The sequence below is a fragment of the Ovis aries genome, chromosome 1, assembly GCF_016772045.2.
Source record: "Ovis aries strain OAR_USU_Benz2616 breed Rambouillet chromosome 1, ARS-UI_Ramb_v3.0, whole genome shotgun sequence".
NCBI lineage: Eukaryota > Metazoa > Chordata > Mammalia > Artiodactyla > Bovidae > Ovis > Ovis aries.
In genome coordinates this window covers 208,142,328-208,163,548 of record NC_056054.1, presented here as the reverse complement: position 1 = coordinate 208,163,548, position 21,221 = coordinate 208,142,328, and the positions used below count along the sequence as shown (strand labels likewise).

At 40.9% G+C, this 21,221-nt stretch overlaps 1 protein-coding gene across 1 annotated transcript in view; it reads left to right on the top strand.

Moving 5' to 3' along the window:
• Positions 1-21,221, top strand: part of USP13 (ubiquitin specific peptidase 13) — a 135,435-nt gene that overhangs the window by 90,203 nt on the left and 24,011 nt on the right. Inside the window, exons 14-19 of the mRNA XM_027958132.2 lie at positions 4,823-4,911; positions 7,363-7,485; positions 8,843-8,869; positions 12,310-12,453; positions 14,831-14,997; positions 16,732-16,885. Coding sequence (XP_027813933.1) covers positions 4,823-4,911; positions 7,363-7,485; positions 8,843-8,869; positions 12,310-12,453; positions 14,831-14,997; positions 16,732-16,885 — 704 coding nt within the window. The remainder of the gene's footprint in view (positions 1-4,822; positions 4,912-7,362; positions 7,486-8,842; positions 8,870-12,309; positions 12,454-14,830; positions 14,998-16,731; positions 16,886-21,221) is intronic.

The window sequence follows — 21,221 nt, the reverse complement described above, 5'->3', positions numbered from 1 at the left end:
TCAGCCTGAGCTCTAGGTGACATGAAAGGCAGGGAAGGATGGATGAGCTACTGCTGGCTGTTTTTTTTTTTTTTTTTATCACAACTACAAGTAGCAGTCAAACCTGAATCGCTTATTCTCTGTGACCGTCATCGCTCAAGATTCCTCTGTTTCAGATGATTGACTTCATGTGTTAAGAATGGGAAAACAAAAAGAATGTTCAAAAGCTTTAAAGAAAAAGCCACATTTTCTTAACAATAATTTCTTTTAAAAAGTTTCTTCATATCCAGAGGAGATTTATAATAGCTCAGTTATCAGTTATCCATTGTGGAGTAAGTTTTCGTCCGAGGATTGCTCAGTTTTGGGGAGTGTGTATGTGTGTGTATGTGTGTGCATGTGTGTGTATGGCCTTGCAGATGAGAGAGCTGGCCTTGCAGGTGAGCTGGCATGTTAAATGTTCGTGATTCACTTCATTACAACTTGGGCACATCTTTGAGCAGTTAGAAAGCTACACGTTTTATTAGTGGTGAAAGCAGTTTTTTCCTCTCAACTTTATTGAAGTATAATTCACATAACGTTTTGTGAGTTTAAGATGTACTGTGTGATTTTTTTTTAACTTTTTTTCTTTCTTTCTTATTGACAGTAGGCTGAAGATTCCACAAACATTTATCCTTTTCTCTTTGCACTTTAATTCTGACTCTGTATGGGAGGTAGAAGTGATCAGAAGCCTGGCGGCCTAGAAAGTCCCCAGCATCGGGTGTGAGTTGCAGGAAGGTCCTCACTGGCTGGTCTGCCTGGTCCCCCTTTCCTGCTCTTCAGAGTCTTACAAGTGCAGGGTGTGGCCTACTCTCTAGGCCTGTGGGGAAGGCATCTTCTCATCAGTAGGAAAAGGGGTATCTTTGAAGTGGAGCTGGGAAGCGTTAGCCTTCCACAGAGAGTCTGTTACCCTTGGGCTGGTGGTCAGGAGATCTGGATTCTTCTCCTGTATTCACTTCCCAACTTGAGCTCTAACCTAGGGCAAAGTCAGCAACCAGTTCCTTCTTACATCTGAGTGGGGGAATGATGGTTGCTGACCCACAAAATCTTTAGTTGTAGGCAGAGGGGTTTCTACCTTCTCTAATCCTGAACAGTAGCTATTGAATGGGTTTCTTCTTTTTCTCTTTTACATGCACGTGTGTGTATGTATGTTTACATACATCTTTTGGTTTAATGCATATGAAAGAAAGTTATTACTGGATGTATCACAATTGTTGGTAATTGAAAACTGGTCTTGTGGGAAGGGAAAAAGCAGTGTTCTAGGGTGATAAAGCAACTACTGTTATAGCACGTTTATCAATATTATTCTGTGTTATATGCTAAATGCATCCCATTAAATATTGCTTAATCACCCTAGTACTGCTGTGACATAGGCACTTTGGTCTCCCCATTTTACAGATGAGGAAGTAAAGGAAATATTAATAATGGCCACTAAGTGACAGACTTGGAAGTCATTAATTTGAAGTTTAAACTCTTAATCCTGTGTTGTATACTGCCCCATATTCCTTTCCTCCTTGCTTATGCTTGTATCTTTATAATCCTTATAGTGTTGTTTATTCTTTATTATACCTTATGTTTCAAATAATAGTTTTGGGGGAACTAGTGAATTCCTAAAATATCTTTTTTTCTTTTTGTTATTTCCAGCAATATAGACATGATCTCTTTATTATGTTACTTTGGGGCCTTAAATTTTTCTTGTGTTAGACCCAGAGCCCAAAAGGCCAGGAAGAGACAAAAGATGTCCTCTTGGTAGATCTTGGGTCAGTATGGACCAGACATAAAGATCCTTCCCTTTTTGGTCCTGAACAGACAGTGACTGGGAAGAATATGTGTTTGGAAATTTTATTCACCCAGCAAATATTATTGCTCACTTAGTGTCTCTTGGGCAATGAACTGAATGAGATGGAGTCCCTCCCTTCAAGGAGCTCACAGATTAAAGGTTGATAGGGACAGATTTCGTTTTAACCTTTATCATTAATGAACAGAAAGGAATGGTATGGGGCTCAGAGCATGGGCTTTAGGTGGACTGGCAGCGTTTGAATCCTCAGCGTAGAACTTACTGGTATGTGACCTTGGCCAAGTGACCTCACTTCCATAAACTTCAGTTTCCTTATATGTAAACTGGGGATAATAATAGAACTTTATAGGGTTGAGGTGAGGATCAAGCATAAAATGCTTTGCATAGTGCCTGGTGGAGTAAATATACACTGTAGTTGTTATTACATTACTTTTATCTTTTTTTTAACCTTGGATTATACAGTTTGTGTTGATTAATTCTGTTTTTAATTATGATTTGGTTAATTATGTGGTTGATTATGTTTTCAATGTACTTAATGGAAATGATAGAATTTTTTTAGTCACCAGGTTTTCAATAGTGTTAATAAACTCACAGAGACAGACAGCTTATATATTAATATATTTTTCTTAATAAGGTTTTCATAATGTTTTTGCCTGAATTTGTAACCAGTGAACAATCGATGCGTATTAAATAAGGTAATGAGTTGTTGATAGGTAATGCCGTACTGTTGTCAGTCACTGTTCTAAGCTCTTTAGTCCTAACTCAGTTCCTGTAACAGTTCTTTGAGGCGAATTTATTCAGTGTCTATCTAGACCTTTTTGAATAATTTATATTTCAGTGGACTTTATTAAGTATATAACTTTTCAAGAAAAATTTTAATTCCAGGAATTTTAGGAATAGAAGAGTAACTGGTGCATAATTTATAACCTTACCAGATTTAACAAACTTGCTGTCCCAAACCTGCAATTAATGAACGCCAAGTGTTAGTTTTGAGGTTGACTTGAACACATTTATATTAAGTGGTTACTGATTGTGTGATTCAAGTTGAGACCCTATATACAGAAGTTAATAAGGAATGTTTAACCAACAGGAAAAATACAATGTGGGCATCATCTAACCTGCTTTCTGGTACTCTCAGGTTGGTAGCTACCCACAACAAAGTGATGTGTTAAATTATCAGCCTTGAATTCCCTCTACTGCCTCCCACTCCGTGGTATATTACCAGCTGATTCCTCACCCAGATACTGATCACAGAGCAACTTTAGGAATCTCTGGGATCCTGAACCACAGTCTAGAAATCATTGATGACTTTTGGTTGATTTCATTGTTATATATTTTCCAGATTTTAAATTTCTGTGGTTAGAGGAAGGGGTCAGAGAGGTGACACTTTTATAGTCGTTGAAAATATCACATGGTGTTTCTTGGTTTTTGGTGAAATTGAGGACTTGGCTATATTTAAGAATGATATTAATACTGCTTCTCAGAAGATAGGAAAACCTAATTAGAGACAATATATAATTTCTGGAGAGAGAGCTAGGCTAATAGATCAGCTCCTTTAGGATAGTTAAGCTCTTGTTTTTTGAGAAACTCCCTCATTGCCTGTACCCTGCTACCTTCCTTGTGATGGGGAATTTGAGATCCAGAGTGGTTAAGTGACCTACTTGGGGGAAAATACAGGTCGGTGACAAGCCAGCTCAGTGTCCTTGGTCCTGTGATTCTAACTCTTGCATGACAGGATCATGCTAACACCTTGGCTGTACATGGCACATTCTAGTGTGCCAGGTGGTTTCATGACACTGCATGACCGTCGCACAGCCCTGGCAGGCAGCTATTACTAATAACCCCATTTTGTAAATGTGAAGCCTCAAGGAGGGTTAGATTTTGAGTGAATTAAGTAGCACCCAAGTCTTCTGACACTTTTTGGACAATTCTCTGCTCCTGCACTGTAGCTTTTCTTCTGCTCTAGGGGGCAGCAGAGCATTTGTATTGGATTTCTGAGTTCTGGGAAGATGCATTCCACATAGATTTGAAAAGTGGAGTTTGTAGGAAACATGTCCTAGAATCTTTTATTTTAAAAGGTACCTATCGTATCTGTTTAAATCTAAGTTTTTTCTATATACCTTACTGTACTCAGATTGACACTTGAGTAGAAAGGGTTTTTATAAACAAGATAATAAATGTGGAGAGAATGAGTTGAAACCGGGGCATGTATTTGATGTATTAGTTGAATAGTTGGTGTATAAAATCATCAAAGGCAAGTCCAGACAATTCAGCATTCATGAAAGTTTGAAAGGAAACTCAAGACATTAACCATATATATTAATTTAAAAAATTGAAGGCCCAGATTTAGATATTTTAGATACCTCATAGTACACACACACACCCACCCACCGACCCACACCTCCCTTTTATCATGAGGCCATAGATTTTAGGTGTGGTAGTATTTTAATGAGGCCCTGGCATTTCCAGTAGTCAGCCTCAACCAAAGTTCCGATATAACCTTCTGATGCCAACTCTGTGCTACAAGATAGCGACTTGTGGTCAGAGCAGATTGGGGGTGTGTCAGGACGGCTCAGGGAGCTTTTTCAAACTTCATATACAAACACAATGCAAGGTGCCCCCATGCGTCTGCAAATATGTGTGACGCTACCAAGGGTTTTAGAAAACACAAACGTTTATAGTTGAAAACCACTTTTTAGAAATACAGAAGGCCACAGCAAAGTAAAAGCAGTAATTTTGCAGGGTGTCCAAAATCATCCTTGGGGACAACCTTGTCCTGTGTTAAACATTGTCCTCTCGTGGAAAGGCCAGGATGAGTGGTGAGGTGGTATGTGTGTGTGTCCACTCCTGTGTGTGTGTGTCCGCTCATGTGTGCGTGTGTGTCCCTCCTCTTCACTGCAGGCCCTGGGACTGCTGGGTGTGCCTCAGACACAGCTTATGATGCTTCATGAACTGTATCCATAATTCTTATTGCCTGTTTCATTGATCTAATCCCCTTGTGTTTCTCAGAACATCTCGCTTTGCCTCATTCCCTGAATACTTGGTAGTGCAGATAAAGAAGTTCACTTTTGGTCTTGACTGGGTTCCCAAAAAATTTGGTAGGTATCTTTTGCATGCTTTTGCTTAAAACATTAAATTAGCTGTTTAAAAAACATGGCATGTGAAAGAGCCCATGCGGTAGGCTGCCAGAAACGGTCTCATTTCATTCTTTTTCCATGATTCCCACCTTTCTCTTTTGAAAGATATGATAAACACTGGTGGTAGTAAAAATAAATAAATAAACACAAATTGCCGCTTGCTTGCCCACTTGTCTAATAATGGGTTCTAAAATGGCCAGAATCTAAGAGTGAAAACAGGAGCCTCACAATTTCAAATCATGCCTCCCAAACTGGAACGTGATCTTGGTAAAATGTAGGTGCTGATTCAGCAGGTCTGGGATGGGGCCAGGGCTCTATATTCTAACATGTGCCCAGGTGATGCTGATGCTGCTAGTGCTGCTGGTCCAAAAGTCATGCTTGGAGGTGCTAGTAACTGAAGATGTATCAATACTCTCTTTAGCATCTCTCCTCGACCTCTAAAGTAGGCGGGTATGGCTAATGACATTTGTTTAAATCATATGAACTTTATTAATAATAACATAAATACAGTCAGTTGTATTAAAAAGAAAAAGGGATGTGGCCAGATTGGGCTTCTTTCTAATCTTAAAGGCCCTTGACCACTGTTAGAGGTTATCTTTCCAGACAATGAGTAAGAACATTTTCTCTACCATCTCAATCAGATATGAATGTGTTCCTAGGCTGTCCTCAGGGCCGTGGAAGTCCATACAGTTTTTTTTTTTTTTTTTTTAGGTTAATTTTTTTTTAAGTTTTTTATTTTTTAAATTTTAAAATCTTTAATTCTTGGATCTCAGACTGCTTGCCAGTCTTTTAGTGTCTATGTTTTTGAGCACTTAAAAAACAAGTCAGTCCTAGGTTGGTTAATGAAGAACTCATCTGCTCATCTGAAGGGGATAAGTAAAAAGAATGTAAAATCTGCAGGAGTGATTTCCCAGAAACCTCTGGCACTAGCTGTTAGCATAGCCCTGATCTCCACATGGCATTATGCAGCCCTTGAGCCTGTAGCTCATTCCTCTTCCTGGTGGAATAATTTTGTGGGCAGGGAGGAGGGCCAAGGGCAGGTTACTCATCACTCAGCCTTTCCTCCTTGGACCCAATATGCACCCCAGAGAGAAAACTGACTTCTTCGAAAGGCTTTGAACTGCTTTGGAAACAGTTTTATTTTCTTTGTCCTTGGAATTTTGGTAAAGGATGCCAAATTCAGATCAGATTTCATAGTCTTGCTGAATTTAAAGCAGCCTCAAAGCTTTCTTTAATGAACCTGAAAATTTCTGTTGAGGACCAGTTGTTTTGATTTTGTTGGTCAGACATTGTGTTTGATTTTGCTGTTTGCTGAGATTAAATTTTTTTTTTTTAAACTAAGCCTTTTCTTCCGGTGGTTGTTTTAAAGTAGGACTTACACACCTAACATTGTAGCTGGTTTTGGGGATGGTATTTTCAGATTCTGTTTGCTAGCCCAAGAGACATATCCTGCACCAACATTTGAATCCATTTTCCATTATTACCGTATCTGACTGTGTGCAGTACAAATTTGCAACAGGCTGTTAGACTCATACATATATTTTGTGTTTGAATAAGTCAACATAATGACAACTGAGCTGAGAAGTTAAAAAAAAGTATGCCTCAAGATGAATACACTTGAAGTTCAATTAATTTCTTTAAATCTTCAGTTTTTATTACCTTCGGTAGAATAATCACAGTACCCATGGTGATCAGAGAAAAGGCATAAACTATGGGTTGCAAACTCAAATGCCTAATGAGGACAGAGTGATAATATAAATGACAGGAGTAGGCTGGGTATAAGAAACACATAGCTATAGCTGTCTTATCCTTTCTTTAGTATTCCCATTTTGGATGGAGACATGGATTAGGAAAACATTTCCCTATCATAAGAATCAGAACAGTGCACATGTGATGCTCAGGTTCATGGGGGCAGGAGGAGTGGTGAGGTCTGTGGCAGACAGACACGGAGGGCATATTACCTTGGAGTGAAAGCTGAGAATCAGCCCCAGGCAGTTGTTGTCACGTGAGATTCTGCTACAGCTTTTTTTTTTTTTTTTTTCTTCAAAATGAGTTGGAAGTCTGGAGTTTTGAATTGAAATCTCTGATTTAAAAATTGGAATGTGTTGCCGACATTTTAAAAACAACCAACAGAAAGTGTCTACAGATATTGTATGGGCTCCCAGTTTTCGACCTCTGGCTTCCCTCATTTCTTGTTGTTCAGTATGAAATCCTGCATCTGTGTTTCCCCCGGTTCTACCTTAAACTCTAATCAGTCTTAGTCAGTTTTCTGGTCCTGTGACTTACTCCCAGGAACTATAACACATCCCTTGGCTCTGCCTAGACACGTGTACCTAGTTAGTGGTGCTAGATTGAGGAGGTGCTTGTGGTTATTTGGAGAGTCCAGTGAGTATAATCTCTCTCATTTTGCAGATGTTTCTATTGATATGCCAGACCTACTTGATGTCAACCATCTCCGAGCCAGGGGGTTGCAGCCAGGAGAGGAGGAACTTCCAGACATCAGCCCCCCCATAGTGATTCCTGGTGACTCTAAAGGTACCGTCTTCTGCCAGGAGGACCTTCTCAACGCCTTCCTGCTCCTCTGCTGGAACAGTCCCTTTTGCTCCCTCGCTATGTTGTCCCGTGGTGCTTTCCTGTGTTGTAACCCACCACAGACATACAGAATTGAAGCCTGGCTGCAAACCTTGAGCTTAAAATATTAATAGTCACAGGAAGAGACACAGCCCCAGCATGAGTGAACCAAATGGGTCCATGGAAATCACAAGCAGCAGAGGGCAGCAGGTCTCCAGGAAGTTTTTGGCTTACCTTGCCTCTGCCTTTGCCTCCCTCCTCCCGTCCTCTGATAAGCCTATGGGGAAGAGGAGTGTGTTTTCAGTGGGTTCTTCGTCTAGGGGAGCTGTGTCCTTCTTGGAATATCTTTGGAGAACCAGAAAGGGAAATTGAACAGTGTGGGTTGGTTTTAAAAATCTTGCCCACGTCTCACCTCTCCAGCTTCATTACTGCTTCATAGAAAGAGAACAGTTTGAGCTTCTCTTACTCTCTGTGAACCTTAAAGTGGTCCTCGTGAAGAATACTTTTTAAGAGAAAAGTACATGCGAAAAATCATTGCCTTTGTGAGTCCAAGAACAGCATGGAGAGATCTTGGCTTCATTATTAGTTCAGTTATTCTGGTGAAATCACGTTCATTCTGGCTTTGTTAGCCCACGTGTTTGCTGTTCGCCTTCCTAATGAGTTAATTAGGTACATTAGCTAATAGTGCCAGAGTGCTTAGGGTGCCTGCCCCACAGGATGGCTGTCGGCTGAGCAGTGACCATTATTGGTGACCCTGTTGGGGTATAAACTGAATCCGGGAGGAGCAAGAGAGGAGTCAAGATTGGCACCTGTGTTACATTATTCTCTAACGCTGAGTCCAATGCTAAGTTGCAGAGGGTGGAGAGCAGGGAAGGGGTCTGTAGGTGGGATGGTCCAGGCTGTGTGGTATAGGTGGTTCGTTAAAGGAATTCTAAAAACATCAGTCCTCAGAGTGTCCGAGAACTGCAAGATGGTTTATTAGCATTGCTCCTGCTTTTTCTGACGTTTATAACAGAGTTCTTGGATTGTAATTAAATGGAGTTCTTAGAAGTACAGGGAAGGAAATTATTTAGTTCCTTAAGATGATCAGCAGAGCATCATGTTTTATCTGCTCTAAATGCCTGAAACTGAGTATTCTCCCTCCTTGCTGGAATGACTTTATGTCGGGTTGGCTGGTCTGCATGGAGGACCAGGGAGCTGACAACAGTGTGGGGTCTAAATGGGTGGGGGTGAGGGAGTGCTCTGGGTTAACTCTTTTTCTTTCTCTAGAACTCTTTGCCATGGTTGGGTCTCACTTCTTGCCCTCTCCTTTGATTTCCAGATCGCCTGATGACCCAACTGATAGACCGTATGTATCTTTTATGTTTTTTCTCAGTGTCCTACCATTGTTACTGGTCTAACGCATTTAGCTGTGGGGGTTCAGTAAAGGGCGTTGTTCTATACATGTGTGTGTGCAGCTTTTCCTGGGTGGGAATAAATCTTGGTCTGCAAGTTGAGGTTACAGCAAATCTAAACCAGTAGTGTGGTGAATAGATGGTCCTGTGTTTCAGGAGAGAGAACTTCAGTGTGAGAGCCAGCCAGCCCTGAGTCAGAATCTTGGCTTTGCCATTTGTGGCTGTGTGACCTAGAATCATTAACATCTCTGAGCGTCAGTTTCCTCATATGTGAATGGGGGATACTGATGCCATTTCTTCCTTCCCTGGCCATATGAGTAGGTCTCTTGCTGCAGTGATAGTACAGTGACCTGTCACTTTGTCCACTTCTTCAGGGCGCATAATGAAGATACGCGGGTGACAGGAAGTGGTAGTATTAATTAATACTCCTAAGGGTGTCAGTGTCATCGGACTGCTTGTTAATTTTGTAGTCATTTAGTTCCTCAATCCTGGGTGAGTTGATACTTTTGATTTTCTGAAGAACATGAAAAAAAGCAAACTATTTTATAGTCAATATTTAGATATTAATTAGGAGGAAGAAGGAATATGTTAACACAAAATACTCTGAATCTTCTTGTCTACAAAGCCTTGCCGGAGACACTGTTGTTAATTTTGAAGTTTAAGTGTTTCACTTTGCCAAAAAACACTTTATGTGATTGATCATGTGACTTAGACCTCCATGCTTGCCTTTTTGGGTCAATTTTGATTTGCTGGTTGCTGAAGAGGCTGTTAGGGGCAGCGAGGGTCATGGGCAAACCATTGCCTCTGCAAATAATCTGATTGTAATGATAACAGTATTTTTGAATGGTCACCGTGAGTCATTGTTGAGTTTATTACTCCATAAATTCTTTTAACCGTGTATAAATGTACTATTATAATAATACAAAGGCCAGCTTCTTATTTGATTGTCACAGTAAGATGGGCAGAGCAGGTGACCTTTATACAGAGGATAAAAGTGATACCCAGGAAAGTTCAGAGACCTAAGAGCTAGGACCAGAGCCAGAGCTAGGCGTCAGGCATGCTTTCATGTCACTTGACCTTGTCTGAAGTGTGAGGAGTTTGCTGGCTGTCCCAACCCTGCAGAGAGCCAGTCTCCAGGATCTTGCTCCAGGGGAGGTGGAGGGTGGCTGGAACAGTATCAGAGGAGTCTGACTGTGAGCAGTTCAGCTCACAGTCAGCAGTTTTCCATTTTCCTCCTGATCTAAGCCTGCTGTATTCACCAGGAGAAAACAACATTATCTGGGGTTAATTGCAAAGATTTTCTTATATGCTTTCTTTTAAGAGTTTTGTAGTTTTAGCCTTTACATTTAGGCCAGTGATACATCTGGAGTTAATTTTTGCATATGATGTGAGATAGGGATCCAAATTTCAGCAGTTCAGCTCACAGTCAGCAGACATTTAAAAGGAGTAACTTTGATTATATTCTTACTATAAATGAAAAGATATGTAGAAATTACGTATTAGTGATGAGTCATCTCTGGTTTCACCACCCATCTATGGCCAGTATTAACATTTGGCATCTGTCCTTCTGCTATTCTTTACCTATGACTGGTTCACTCTATTTTCCCCAAAATGGAATTAGACATTTTCAGTTTAATATGCTGTTACATGCATGCATACACTTATTAAGCTGCATTACTTAACCGCATTCTAGAGAACAGAGTCTTTCACAAGGTGTTGAAAAGTATTCTCTGAAAGAGTTTCATAGTTTCTGCCCAGAGGAATCCTTTTTTAATTACTAAACTTTTAAAATATTTTAAAAATTTTATTTGAAGTAGCACTGATTTACAATGTCATATTAGTTTCAGGTATATAGCACAGTGATTCAGTTATACATATCTATGTCTATTTTTTTCAGATTTTTCTAGGTTATTATAAAATATTGAGTATAGTTCCCTTTCCTATACAGTAGGTCCTTGTTGGTTATCTATTGTGTATACTGTAGTATGTACATGTCAATCCAGACCTACTACAGGAGTCTTTATTACAGGACTTTAGAATTTTCACTCCCTTAATGAACACTGTGAATTTCTAGGGAGAACAGAGAATGTAGGTTTAAAAAACTTATTTGACCATGGGAGCCCTTTGTTTTGTGGTTCGTTAATTTTGTGGTTCGTTTCTCTTAGAACACTAGGATTCTCTAGAACACAATTGAGGAATCACTGTTGTCCTATATCATTGCTTTCTTAAAATTTTATCTTGATAGGATGTCCCGTGTATCCTCATTGTGAGATAGAACTTTGGTAAATACATTTTCAGTATAATTTTTGTAGAACAGATATTTCTGTTCCTCAGTTCTACTACTGTTTGCTGCCTCTGGCAGAGTTTTCAGTAGATTATAGACCTCAGGGCATGGAAGACAAAAGGGGGATATTTTGCGCTTCAGTTCCCTCTCAGCCTTTGGTGTAATTTGAGAGCCTCGTGTAGGTGGTATGTGTACACACACATGGACATACATCACACCCATGTACATGTATGTGTATGAATGAATATACATACAAACCTATAGACATGTGTATGTATAGGTGTGTGTTTACACACCTCTCTACCCATGGTTTCGTCACCAAGTCGTGTCCGACTCCTGCGACCCCATGGACTAGAGGCCGCCAGGCTCCTCTGTCCATGGGATTTTCCAGGCAGGAATACTGGAGTGGGTTGCCATTTCCTTCTCCAGGGCATCTTCCCGACCCAGGGATCGAACACGGGTCTCCTGCATCGCAGGCAGATTCTTTTCCGTCTGTGCCTCCAGGGAAGCCCTCTCTACCCATATCTATATATTATTGTGAAAAGAAAAGAAAATCTGTATCTAAGCCAAAGTTATGTTTGTAAAGCAATCCTTTTAAATATCTTAAGTGTATACAGTTAAAAAATTTTCCTTCTTTCTTAATGTTGGCTCTCCATGTCTCAGACTGATTGCATCCTTTGATTGCTGATATATCTAAAGACCTGGTATAACTTTCTGTGAGGTTTAAGGGATAAGCTTTTTGGCCTGCAGAGAATGCTTTCTCTTCCAATTTCAGTCCTAAGAGAGCCTGCTGTAGTGGTCTTGAGAGTGATGTAAGAGACTGAAATGGTTCTGGGAATACACTAGATCTCCCCATAGGAAATTAGGGAGTTGTTTTTCAATGCTTGGATTGTTCAGGTGATTACCATGGTTCCTATTTGGTCAACGATAAAAACTCAGCTAAAATAGCTTAATATTTGGATGGCTTAAAACAAAACACAGTTAAACCACCATCTAAACAAACAAAATAGCACCTTCTTTGGGTAGCATGTGGATAAGGGGTGAAGAGAAGCTAAGACAAGAAGAAATAGGGTTGACTTTTTACGCCAGACTATCCTGTGTGCTCTGTAGCATCAGATATTGATGAGTCTTCGGTGATGCAGCTGGCTGAGATGGGCTTCCCTCTAGAAGCGTGTCGGAAGGCTGTGTATTTTACTGGAAATATGGGAGCCGAGGTGGCCTTCAACTGGATCGTTGTTCACATGGAAGAGCCAGGTAGGTGGTCAGAAGGTGGGCTGGCTTTGGAGTCTGACATGATTGGCCCTCAGTGATGTTAAGCCTTAGTCCTTCTGTGTCCTCAGGGTGTGTCCCAGAAAATGATCTATCAGCTCATAATCTGCTACACGGAGTGGATGGGAGAGGATGGCTATTTTGCCTGTGTAGCAAAGTCACAGTCCTTGCTTTCCTCTTTCAAATAATAGCTTTGTTGAGAGAGAATTCACCCTTTTAAAATGTATAATTCAGTCGCAAAAAAAAAAAAAAAAAACTTTGGAAAGATGTGCGATATACTTCTAGCTAAGAAATGATGAGAACTTGAGCTAAAAGAATGTGCCTGAAGAAATAGGGGCTGTTTAGTTAGCATTAACTTTTACCTACTTTATTAAGGTATAATTCACATACCATATAATTCCTTCATTTAAAGTATACATTTCACTTGTATAAATCTTAATTATGTTGAATTGGTTCATAGAGCTTTTCAGGTCTACTATATCCTTCTACTTTTCTGTCTATTCATTCTATTAATTTTTGAGTTTGATATTGAAACTCCAACTAAAAATCTTAATTTATCTACTTAAAAAAATAATTGTAATATATAGTGGAACTATATGTAACTTTGTTCTGTGATTTCCAAGTCTCCTATAAACGTGTTATCATACTTTCAGAATTTAAAAAATAAAGAGGAAAAAGAATTTCCCCAGATAAAAAGTGTATATTACAGTGCTTTTTTAGTAAATTCACAGAGTTTTGCAACCATCCAGAAAGAAATTCTGTAGATAATAGAAGTCGCTTTCCATTTTCCCTGTTCTTCCCAGCCCCTGGCAATCCCTAGTCAACATTCTTTCTGGCTCTGTGGATTTGTCTGTTCTGGATGTTTCATATAAATGGAATCATGTAATGTGAGATCTTTTGTTTCTGGTTTCTATCACTTAGCATCATGCTCTCAAGGTTCATTTATGTTGTGGCATGTATTGGTACTTTATTTCTTTTTATGGTTGATGATAGTCTGTTGTATGGGCATACTGTGTTTTATTTATGCTTTCATCGATTGATGGATATTTGGGTTTCCACTTTTTGGCTATTATGAATAATGCCGCTGTACACATTTTGTGTACAAAGTTTTTTTAGAAATATATTTTAAAATTTATTTTTTTTGGCTTCACTGGGTCTTTGTTGCTGTGTGTGGGCTTTCTCTAGTTGCAGCGAGCGAGGGCTACCCTTCATTGTGGTGCACGGGCTTCTCATTGCGGTGGCATCTCTTTGTGGCTTCATTGTGGCAGGCAGGCTCAAGTGCAGGAGCTTCAGTAGGTGCAGCACGTGGGCTCAGTAGCTGTGGTGCAAGGGCTTAGTTGCTGTGAAGCATGTGGGATCACCCCCTGCCAGGGATTGAACCTGTGTCCTCTGCATTGACAGGCAGGTTCTCAGCCACCAGACAATCAGGGAAGTCCCCATGTACAAATTTTTATATGGACATGTTTTCATTTCTTGTGAATGGAATTTCTTTGTCAAATAGTAACTCCATGTTTAACTCTCTTGGAAGCTACTGAATTGTTTTTTAACAGTGACAGTGTAACATCCCCACTAGCAATGTATGAGGGCTTCAGTTTTCCTGCATCCTCACCAACCCTTGTTACATCTCATTGTGGTTTTGATTTGCATTTCCCTAATGGCTAATGATGAATGCCTTTTCATATGCATATTGACCAATTACCTATCTTTGGAGAAATATCTATTCATATGCTTTGTCTGTTTTTAATGAGGTTAGTTGTCTTTGTATTTTTGAGTTCGAAGAGCTCTGGATACAGTTACCTTATGGGATCTATGGTTTACAAATATGTTCTTCTGTTGTATGGGTTATCGTTTCACTTTCTTGATAGTATCCTTTTGTCTATTTTTTTTTCTTTTGTCACTTTGTGCTTTTGGTGTTGTATCTAGAAAACCATTGCCTAACCCAAAGGTCACAAAGATTTTCTTACATGCTTTCTTTTAAGAGTTTCGCAGTTTTAGCTTTTATATTAAGGCCAGTGATCCATCTGGAGTTAATTTTTACATATGATGTGAGGTAGGGATCCAAATTTATTCTTTTGAATGTGGATAGGTAGTTGTCCCAGCACCATTTGTTGAAAAGACTGTCCTTTCCCCACTGAATGGTCTCAGTACCCTTGTTGAAAATCAGTTGACCGTAGATACATAGGGTTATATCTGAACTCTGAATTCTGTTCTATTAGGCTATTGATCTATATGTTTGTTCTTATGCCAGTTTTAGACTGTCTTGATTATTGTAACTTTAGGTATTTTTTCTTGTTAGCTCTAGAGGATTGTTTATTTCAAGACCCGAAAAAGGAAAGGGCCTGAGTGTGATTCTTTTCTCCAGATTTTGCTGAACCGCTGACCATGCCTGGTTATGGAGGAGCAGCTTCTGCTGGGGCCTCTGTTTTTGGTGCTACTGGATTGGATAACCAACCTCCGGAAGAAACTGTAGCTATTATTACCTCCATGGGATTCCATCGAAATCAGGCTATTCAGGCCCTGCGAGCAACGGTAAGCATGAGAGACATGTGAACCCCTGCCTCTTCTGTTTTGTTACTGGCAACTGAAACTTTCCAGTGTCCTCTGATCATTTTGAATAATGTCTGTCTCACACCCACTATTCCCCAGAAGGGTTTGTTAACATGTAGTATATATAAAGGTAAAATAAATGATTGAGGGAAGCATTCAGAGATTTTAAGAGTAAGGATATTTTCAAAAAGCGAGGGAGATAATACAATGGAGGTAAGATAATCCAGCTGAAAGACACTCTGTGTCCTCTTAATGTTCATTAGCATGACTTTACTTGGAGCTTGCTTGTGGCCTTAGAGGAAGGAGGGATGCTTGAGATCCTGTGTTCAATAAGGCAGTCCCTTCAGGAGAAATTGTGCTTTTCTGATACCAAGATCTTGGAGCGTTCTCTCTCAAAAGTCCTCATGGAGAAAGAAGTCTCTTTGGAATTATCTGCTTCTGTTTCTCTCTGTGGAGAGAAGTTTTATCAGGTATTCGTGAAGTCCTGATATTATCAGGAAAGACAGGACCAGGATATTGGAGGGTAGACAGAGGCCTTCCTCTTGCAGTGCAGACATCTGTTTAATATTGAGGGAAAGTACTTTTTTTTTTTTTCCTCACACCATAATCCATTTTTGAGGGCTTCCCTGGTGGCTCAGTGGTAAAGCCTGCCAATTCAGGAGACCCGGGTTTGATCTCTGGGTTGGGAAGTTCCCCTGAGGAGGAAATGGCAACCCACTCCAGTACTCTTGCCTGGGAAAATCCATGGACAGAGGAGCCTGGTGGGCTATAGTCCAAGGGAACAAGATTGCAAGCATTGGACATGACTTAGTGACTAAACCACCAGAACCAATCCATTTTTGAGTGGATATCTGCTCCCGAGTCCTTCTTGCCATCCTGACTGGGCTCTGATTGGGCCCCTTGCTGAGGTCACAGAGGCTCTCGGCTGGCTCCTGACAGTTTGGCTGGAACAATCTGTTTCCTTTTAAAATGCTTGAAATGTTTCAACCGGCGTTTGTTATACTCAGTGTGCTTGTTTATGCCCCAATTATTTTACTTGCTTGACTGTTTAATTGGAGATTTTGCCTACATCTAAACAGATTGTTTAACTCATCAAGTAATGTCACAAAGGGGATTGACGGAAATGCTTTTATGGTCCATTGATTTGAATTACATGGAGTTCAGTTTAAAACAATGTAACTTAACTACCCAGTGTTGTCTTCATTAATCAAGGCATCATCTTGTCTCTGCTGCAGTTCAGTCACTCTGCTGATATTTAGGAGAAGAGGCTCTGACCTGGTACCCATGTTAGCTTCCCTCCACCCCGCATGGTTATCTGCACAAAATACAGTTGGTGGAGAAGGTAGCATTGCAGTTAGTGTGGCTTTGGAAAGAGCCGCAGTAAGACAGATGCCATTGTCTTTGGCCTTCAGCCTCTCATCATTATCAGCATCAGCTCACAGAAATGCTGAGCTAGGACTGATACAGCTTTGGAATGCTGACCTGCTGCTCTGAACTGTTTTCCAGCGAATCCAGTTACAGACCTCAGTTGAGAGACTTGCAGAATGTCCATGGGAAGTGCATTTCATAGACAAGGTCAGAGCCTCTTACTCAGAGCCACTTAGGGCTAATGAATTCAGGCCTCCTGCCCTGTCTGCTTGACATCCTGGTTCAGACAGTCAGGATATAACGAGGCCTCAGGACAGCATACATTGTAAAAATGTTTTGTTTTATCAGAATAGTAACCTGGAAAGAGCACTGGATTGGATCTTTAGCCATCCTGAGTTTGAGGAGGACAGTGACTTTGTGATCGAGATGGAGAATAACGCCAATGCGAACATCGTTTCTGAGGCCAAACCCGAAGGACCTAGAGTCAAGGATGGATCTGGAAGTAAGTTCTTGCATCAGGGATTGCTCAAGGGGTTGTGGTACATTCTCTTCACGCCCTTCCCTCCCACTCCTGCATGTTGACATCTTTAAAGTGAACGTGAAGTTGCATTGTCGGACTCTTTGCGACCCCATGGACCCCATGGACTGTAGCCTACCAGACTCCTCTGTCCATGGGATTTTCCAGGCAAGAGTAGTGGAGTGGGTTGCCATTTCCTTCTCCAGGGGATCTTCCCGACCCAGGGATCAAACCTGGGTATCCACATTGTAGGCAGACGTATTTACCATCTGAGCCACTAAGGAAGTCTGCCATCATTCAAACCTTAGCATAGGTCCCAGCTTCTCATAAATGGTGCTGCTGCTGCTAAGCTGCTGCTGCTGCTAAGTCGCTTCACTCATGTCCGACTCTGTGCGACCCCATAGACGGCAGCCCACCAGGCTTGCCCCGTCCCTGGGATTCTCCAGGCAAGAACACTGGAGTGGGTTGCTATTTCCTTCTCCAATGCATGAAAGTGAAAAGTGAAAGGGAAGTCGCTCAGTCGTGTCCGACTCTTTGCAACCCCATGGACTGCAGCCAACCAGGCTCCTCCATCCATGGGATTTTCCAGGCAAGAGTACTGGAGTGGGGTGCCATTGCCTTCTCCATATGAATGGTGCACTTGGCCACTTCTCTTGGGCCAGGGTGACCTGGGGGAGTCTTGGCAGACTCAGGCATGCCACCTGGTGTGTACGCCTCACTTTAGCGCCAGCTCTGACTTGCTCTGTGCTTTGAGGTGAAATTCCATTGTAGGCCATGAACACTTTTGTCCCAAAGAGAGCCGTTACTTTCGTGGTAACATTTTTGATGAGTTGAAAAGCGATCTTATACCCTTGACCCTATCGTTGCTCATACCTCCTCCTGATCATTTTCTGAAGGGCTGTCAGGTCAGGAAGAACTGCTGTAGGTGCATGTGGTGCCCTCCATCAGTAAACACATATATGTCACCCTGTGCTGAGCATGACTCTAAGCACTTTATGTAGACACTCATTTAATCCTCACCATACCCATTTTACAGATAAGAAAACAGAGGCATAGAAAGATTAGGTAACGTTGCCCCAGATCACATAGTTCTTCAGAGGTAGAGCCAAGATTCAAAGTCAGAATGCATGTTCCTGCCTACTCTGTACCCTGTCTCTCGGGCTCTCCTTCCCTACAGGATCAGAGCCTGGCAACCACCACCCCCTGCCATCAGGTCCCAGCCAGCTCGTCTCTCGGTGTTGTTTCCTCTGCACTCCCCAGACCTACAGCTCACAGGCCTGGTATTGTAGCCACACCATTCAGTGGTCCTCAACCCTCTCTCCTTACCCCTAGGCTTTCATTCAGGCTAACCCTTAGATGCAAATTGCCCCTTCTTTCCCATCACAGCTTGCTAAAATCATCATCGTTATTCAGAACTTGGCCACAGGTTCCATTTCTCTGGGCCACTTCCCCAGGTTCTTATCGTAATCAGTCCCTTCTTACCTCACAGGCTGATGACAATTATACCAACATTAACAGTCCTTCACTCATGTCATATTTAGTCTTCACAGTACCCCTGTGAGGTAGGCACTAGGATTGTGTCCATGCTGCAGATGAGGAAACTGAGGCAGAGAGGGCAAAGTAACTTGCCAAGCTCGCTGTGCTGATGAGAAGTAGAACCAGAATTCCTTCCCCCCAGGCAGCCTGTCTGCAGAGCCTGTGCCCCTAGCTCCTGTAATGGGGTGTTTGCTTTTCTTATTAGAGGTATCAGGTTCATCTTGAGATAAAATTAGTTGTGTAAATACCTGTGTCTCCCAGCTGACAGGGAGCTGGTGGAGGACAGAGGCCATTTTACTTTTATAGAGCTTGTGGTGTCCGGTGCATAGAAAGTACCAACAAAATAATAGTTGTATCTAGTTAAATTCACCAAAACAGCATTTGTTCCTATAATGGTATGACATGTAGCTTCATGGTCTTACCAGACCTAAAACGTATGCATTGATATGGCTCTAGAGACAGAGGGGGAGGGAAATTTCCTTCTTCTTTTATATAAAACAGGTATTTCTTCACTGAAACTGTGTTAATGCGACTAGATAAGAAAAGGACGAGCTGTAGTTCTCCCAACTTCCAACCTGTCTAAAGAGGGTTGTGTTACTTTTTGGAAATCACTGCCTGGGCTAAAATATTAAAAGCTGTTACGGACAAGTTACTCAATAATTCACGAGCAGGATTTATTATGTGTTCTGTGTCCATTGGTTCCCCGCTTCCTTGATTTTCTGTAATGGACTTTTCTTTAGGATGGTGAGTTCTTGCAGAAGGAATAAACCACAAGATGGGGCCCTTGTAACGCCGCCAAGGTAGTTGGCAGCAGAGGGAGGGAGAGTCTGATCATTAGGGTTTCCTGTCTTCTGTTGGAGCTTGGACAGACCAACCATTCTCTAAGAGATGGTCATTAATGATACAGAACAGCCACATCCTCTCCTCGGGCTTACTGAACTCAGAGTGACCTGCACGTATTCCTGTTTTTTGAGTCGCATCCTTGAATAGGATTTCATGAAGTTTTTAAACACCCTTGAATTTAAAGGCGCTCTGGGCCAAACTCTGTGGTTCTTACTCCTCATCACTTCCAAATTTAGCAATTATGGTTGAGTGTGGGGAAGGAGACAGTGATGCACTATGAAAAAGCACACGCAGGATATGCAGAATCTAAGGGCAGTGGGAGGAGAAAAATTTAGTTATAAAAAATGCATAACCACCCTAACTCATCAAATGCATTCTGTGTGGGATTTTGCAGAAGAACAGATGCTTTTCAAGTAGCCTTTCCAGCACTGTGTCTGGCCCATGGGAGGTGATGAGCAAATGAATGACTGCATGAAGAAGTGAAGGCCACGTGGTGGTGGTCACAGGGGCGGTTTGTTTGCTGCCTCCACTGAGTGCCGCCTGGAGGAACTAGCAGTGGACTGCTGCATTCTGTTGCCAAGACCACAGGAAAGGGGAAAAATGACATCTTTTTCTTCGCTGCATTAGCATCTGAACGCATGTTGGTCACTTCTCTTGTCTTCCTTTTCCAAAAATTAACATTTATGTTATTTTTTTCTTCCAATGAAAAGGATGTATAATAACTTTAGCAACTTGAGAAAATGCAGATCTATGAAAAGAGGAAAATGACAATTACAATCCTACTAGCCAGTCATAACCCAGTCACTGTTAAATATTTTGTGTATATCCTTTTTTTAGATCTTTCTTGGCAAAAAAAAAAAAAAAGAGTGTAAAAATATATATTTATAGAAATATAGCATTCTATTCTATACATGATATCTTTAAGCTATTGAAAGGTAGTTAATTTACAATATATTAGTTTCAGGTGTACAGCATAGTGATTCAGTATTTTTATAGCTGATACTCCATTTATAGTTATTACAAAATAATGACTGTATTTCCCTGTGTTGTACATTATAGCCGCTATTCATGCTATTTTATAGCCTGCTCATTTCCTAACTATGGGTATACATTATGTAAATCCAAGTCATTGAACATATATTAATATTCAGTTGTACCATAATATATATACCTAATTCTAGGCCAGCTAGCTATTATTTAAATAAAAGACAATTTCAGAAAGAGTTTTAAATAACAGGGTTATTTGCATATTCAGAAGGTGTTGGCAGTGATTTTTAAATAATACAATATTCTTAAAGGGTGAATTCCATGAACAGAAGTAAAACAAATGCTTCTTTCCATCTCTATAGAGGTAACAAACATTTGTTCAACATTTAAGTTTCTTTCATTTCTTCCCTCCTCCACTCCACTCCCTTCTTTTTTTCTGTTAAAAATAATGCTATAATGAATATTCTTGAGCTCTCCCTTCTTTGTTTTAAAAGTTACTTTAAATTGTTTATTTCTTTGCTGCACCACGTCTTGGTTGCAGCCCACTGACTCTTTAGTAGTAGCATGCGAACTCTTCTTAATTGTGAGTTTCCTGACCAGGGATTGAACCCGGGCCCCCTGATTTGGAAGCTCAGAGTCTTAGCCATTAGACCACCAGGGAAGGCCCTCCTTTATTATTTCTTTAGGGTGAGTTTCTGGAAGTGAAGTTTTGGAGTCAAATGTGTGTTTTGAGATGTGAATACAGATGATTGCTTCACTCCCCTCAAACACCCATGAGCTCCTTTTCCCATCCTTCCCAGCAGTGCTGTTGGCCAAGCACTCTTCATATTTTTCATATCCTTCTTGCCTAGTTGTTCTTCTTCTTGTGTTAATTGCTTCCTCACTTCCTTTGCCCATTGCCCATTTTTATTGAAGTGTTTAGATATTTTTTTTTATTGATTTGTTTGACAGTTTC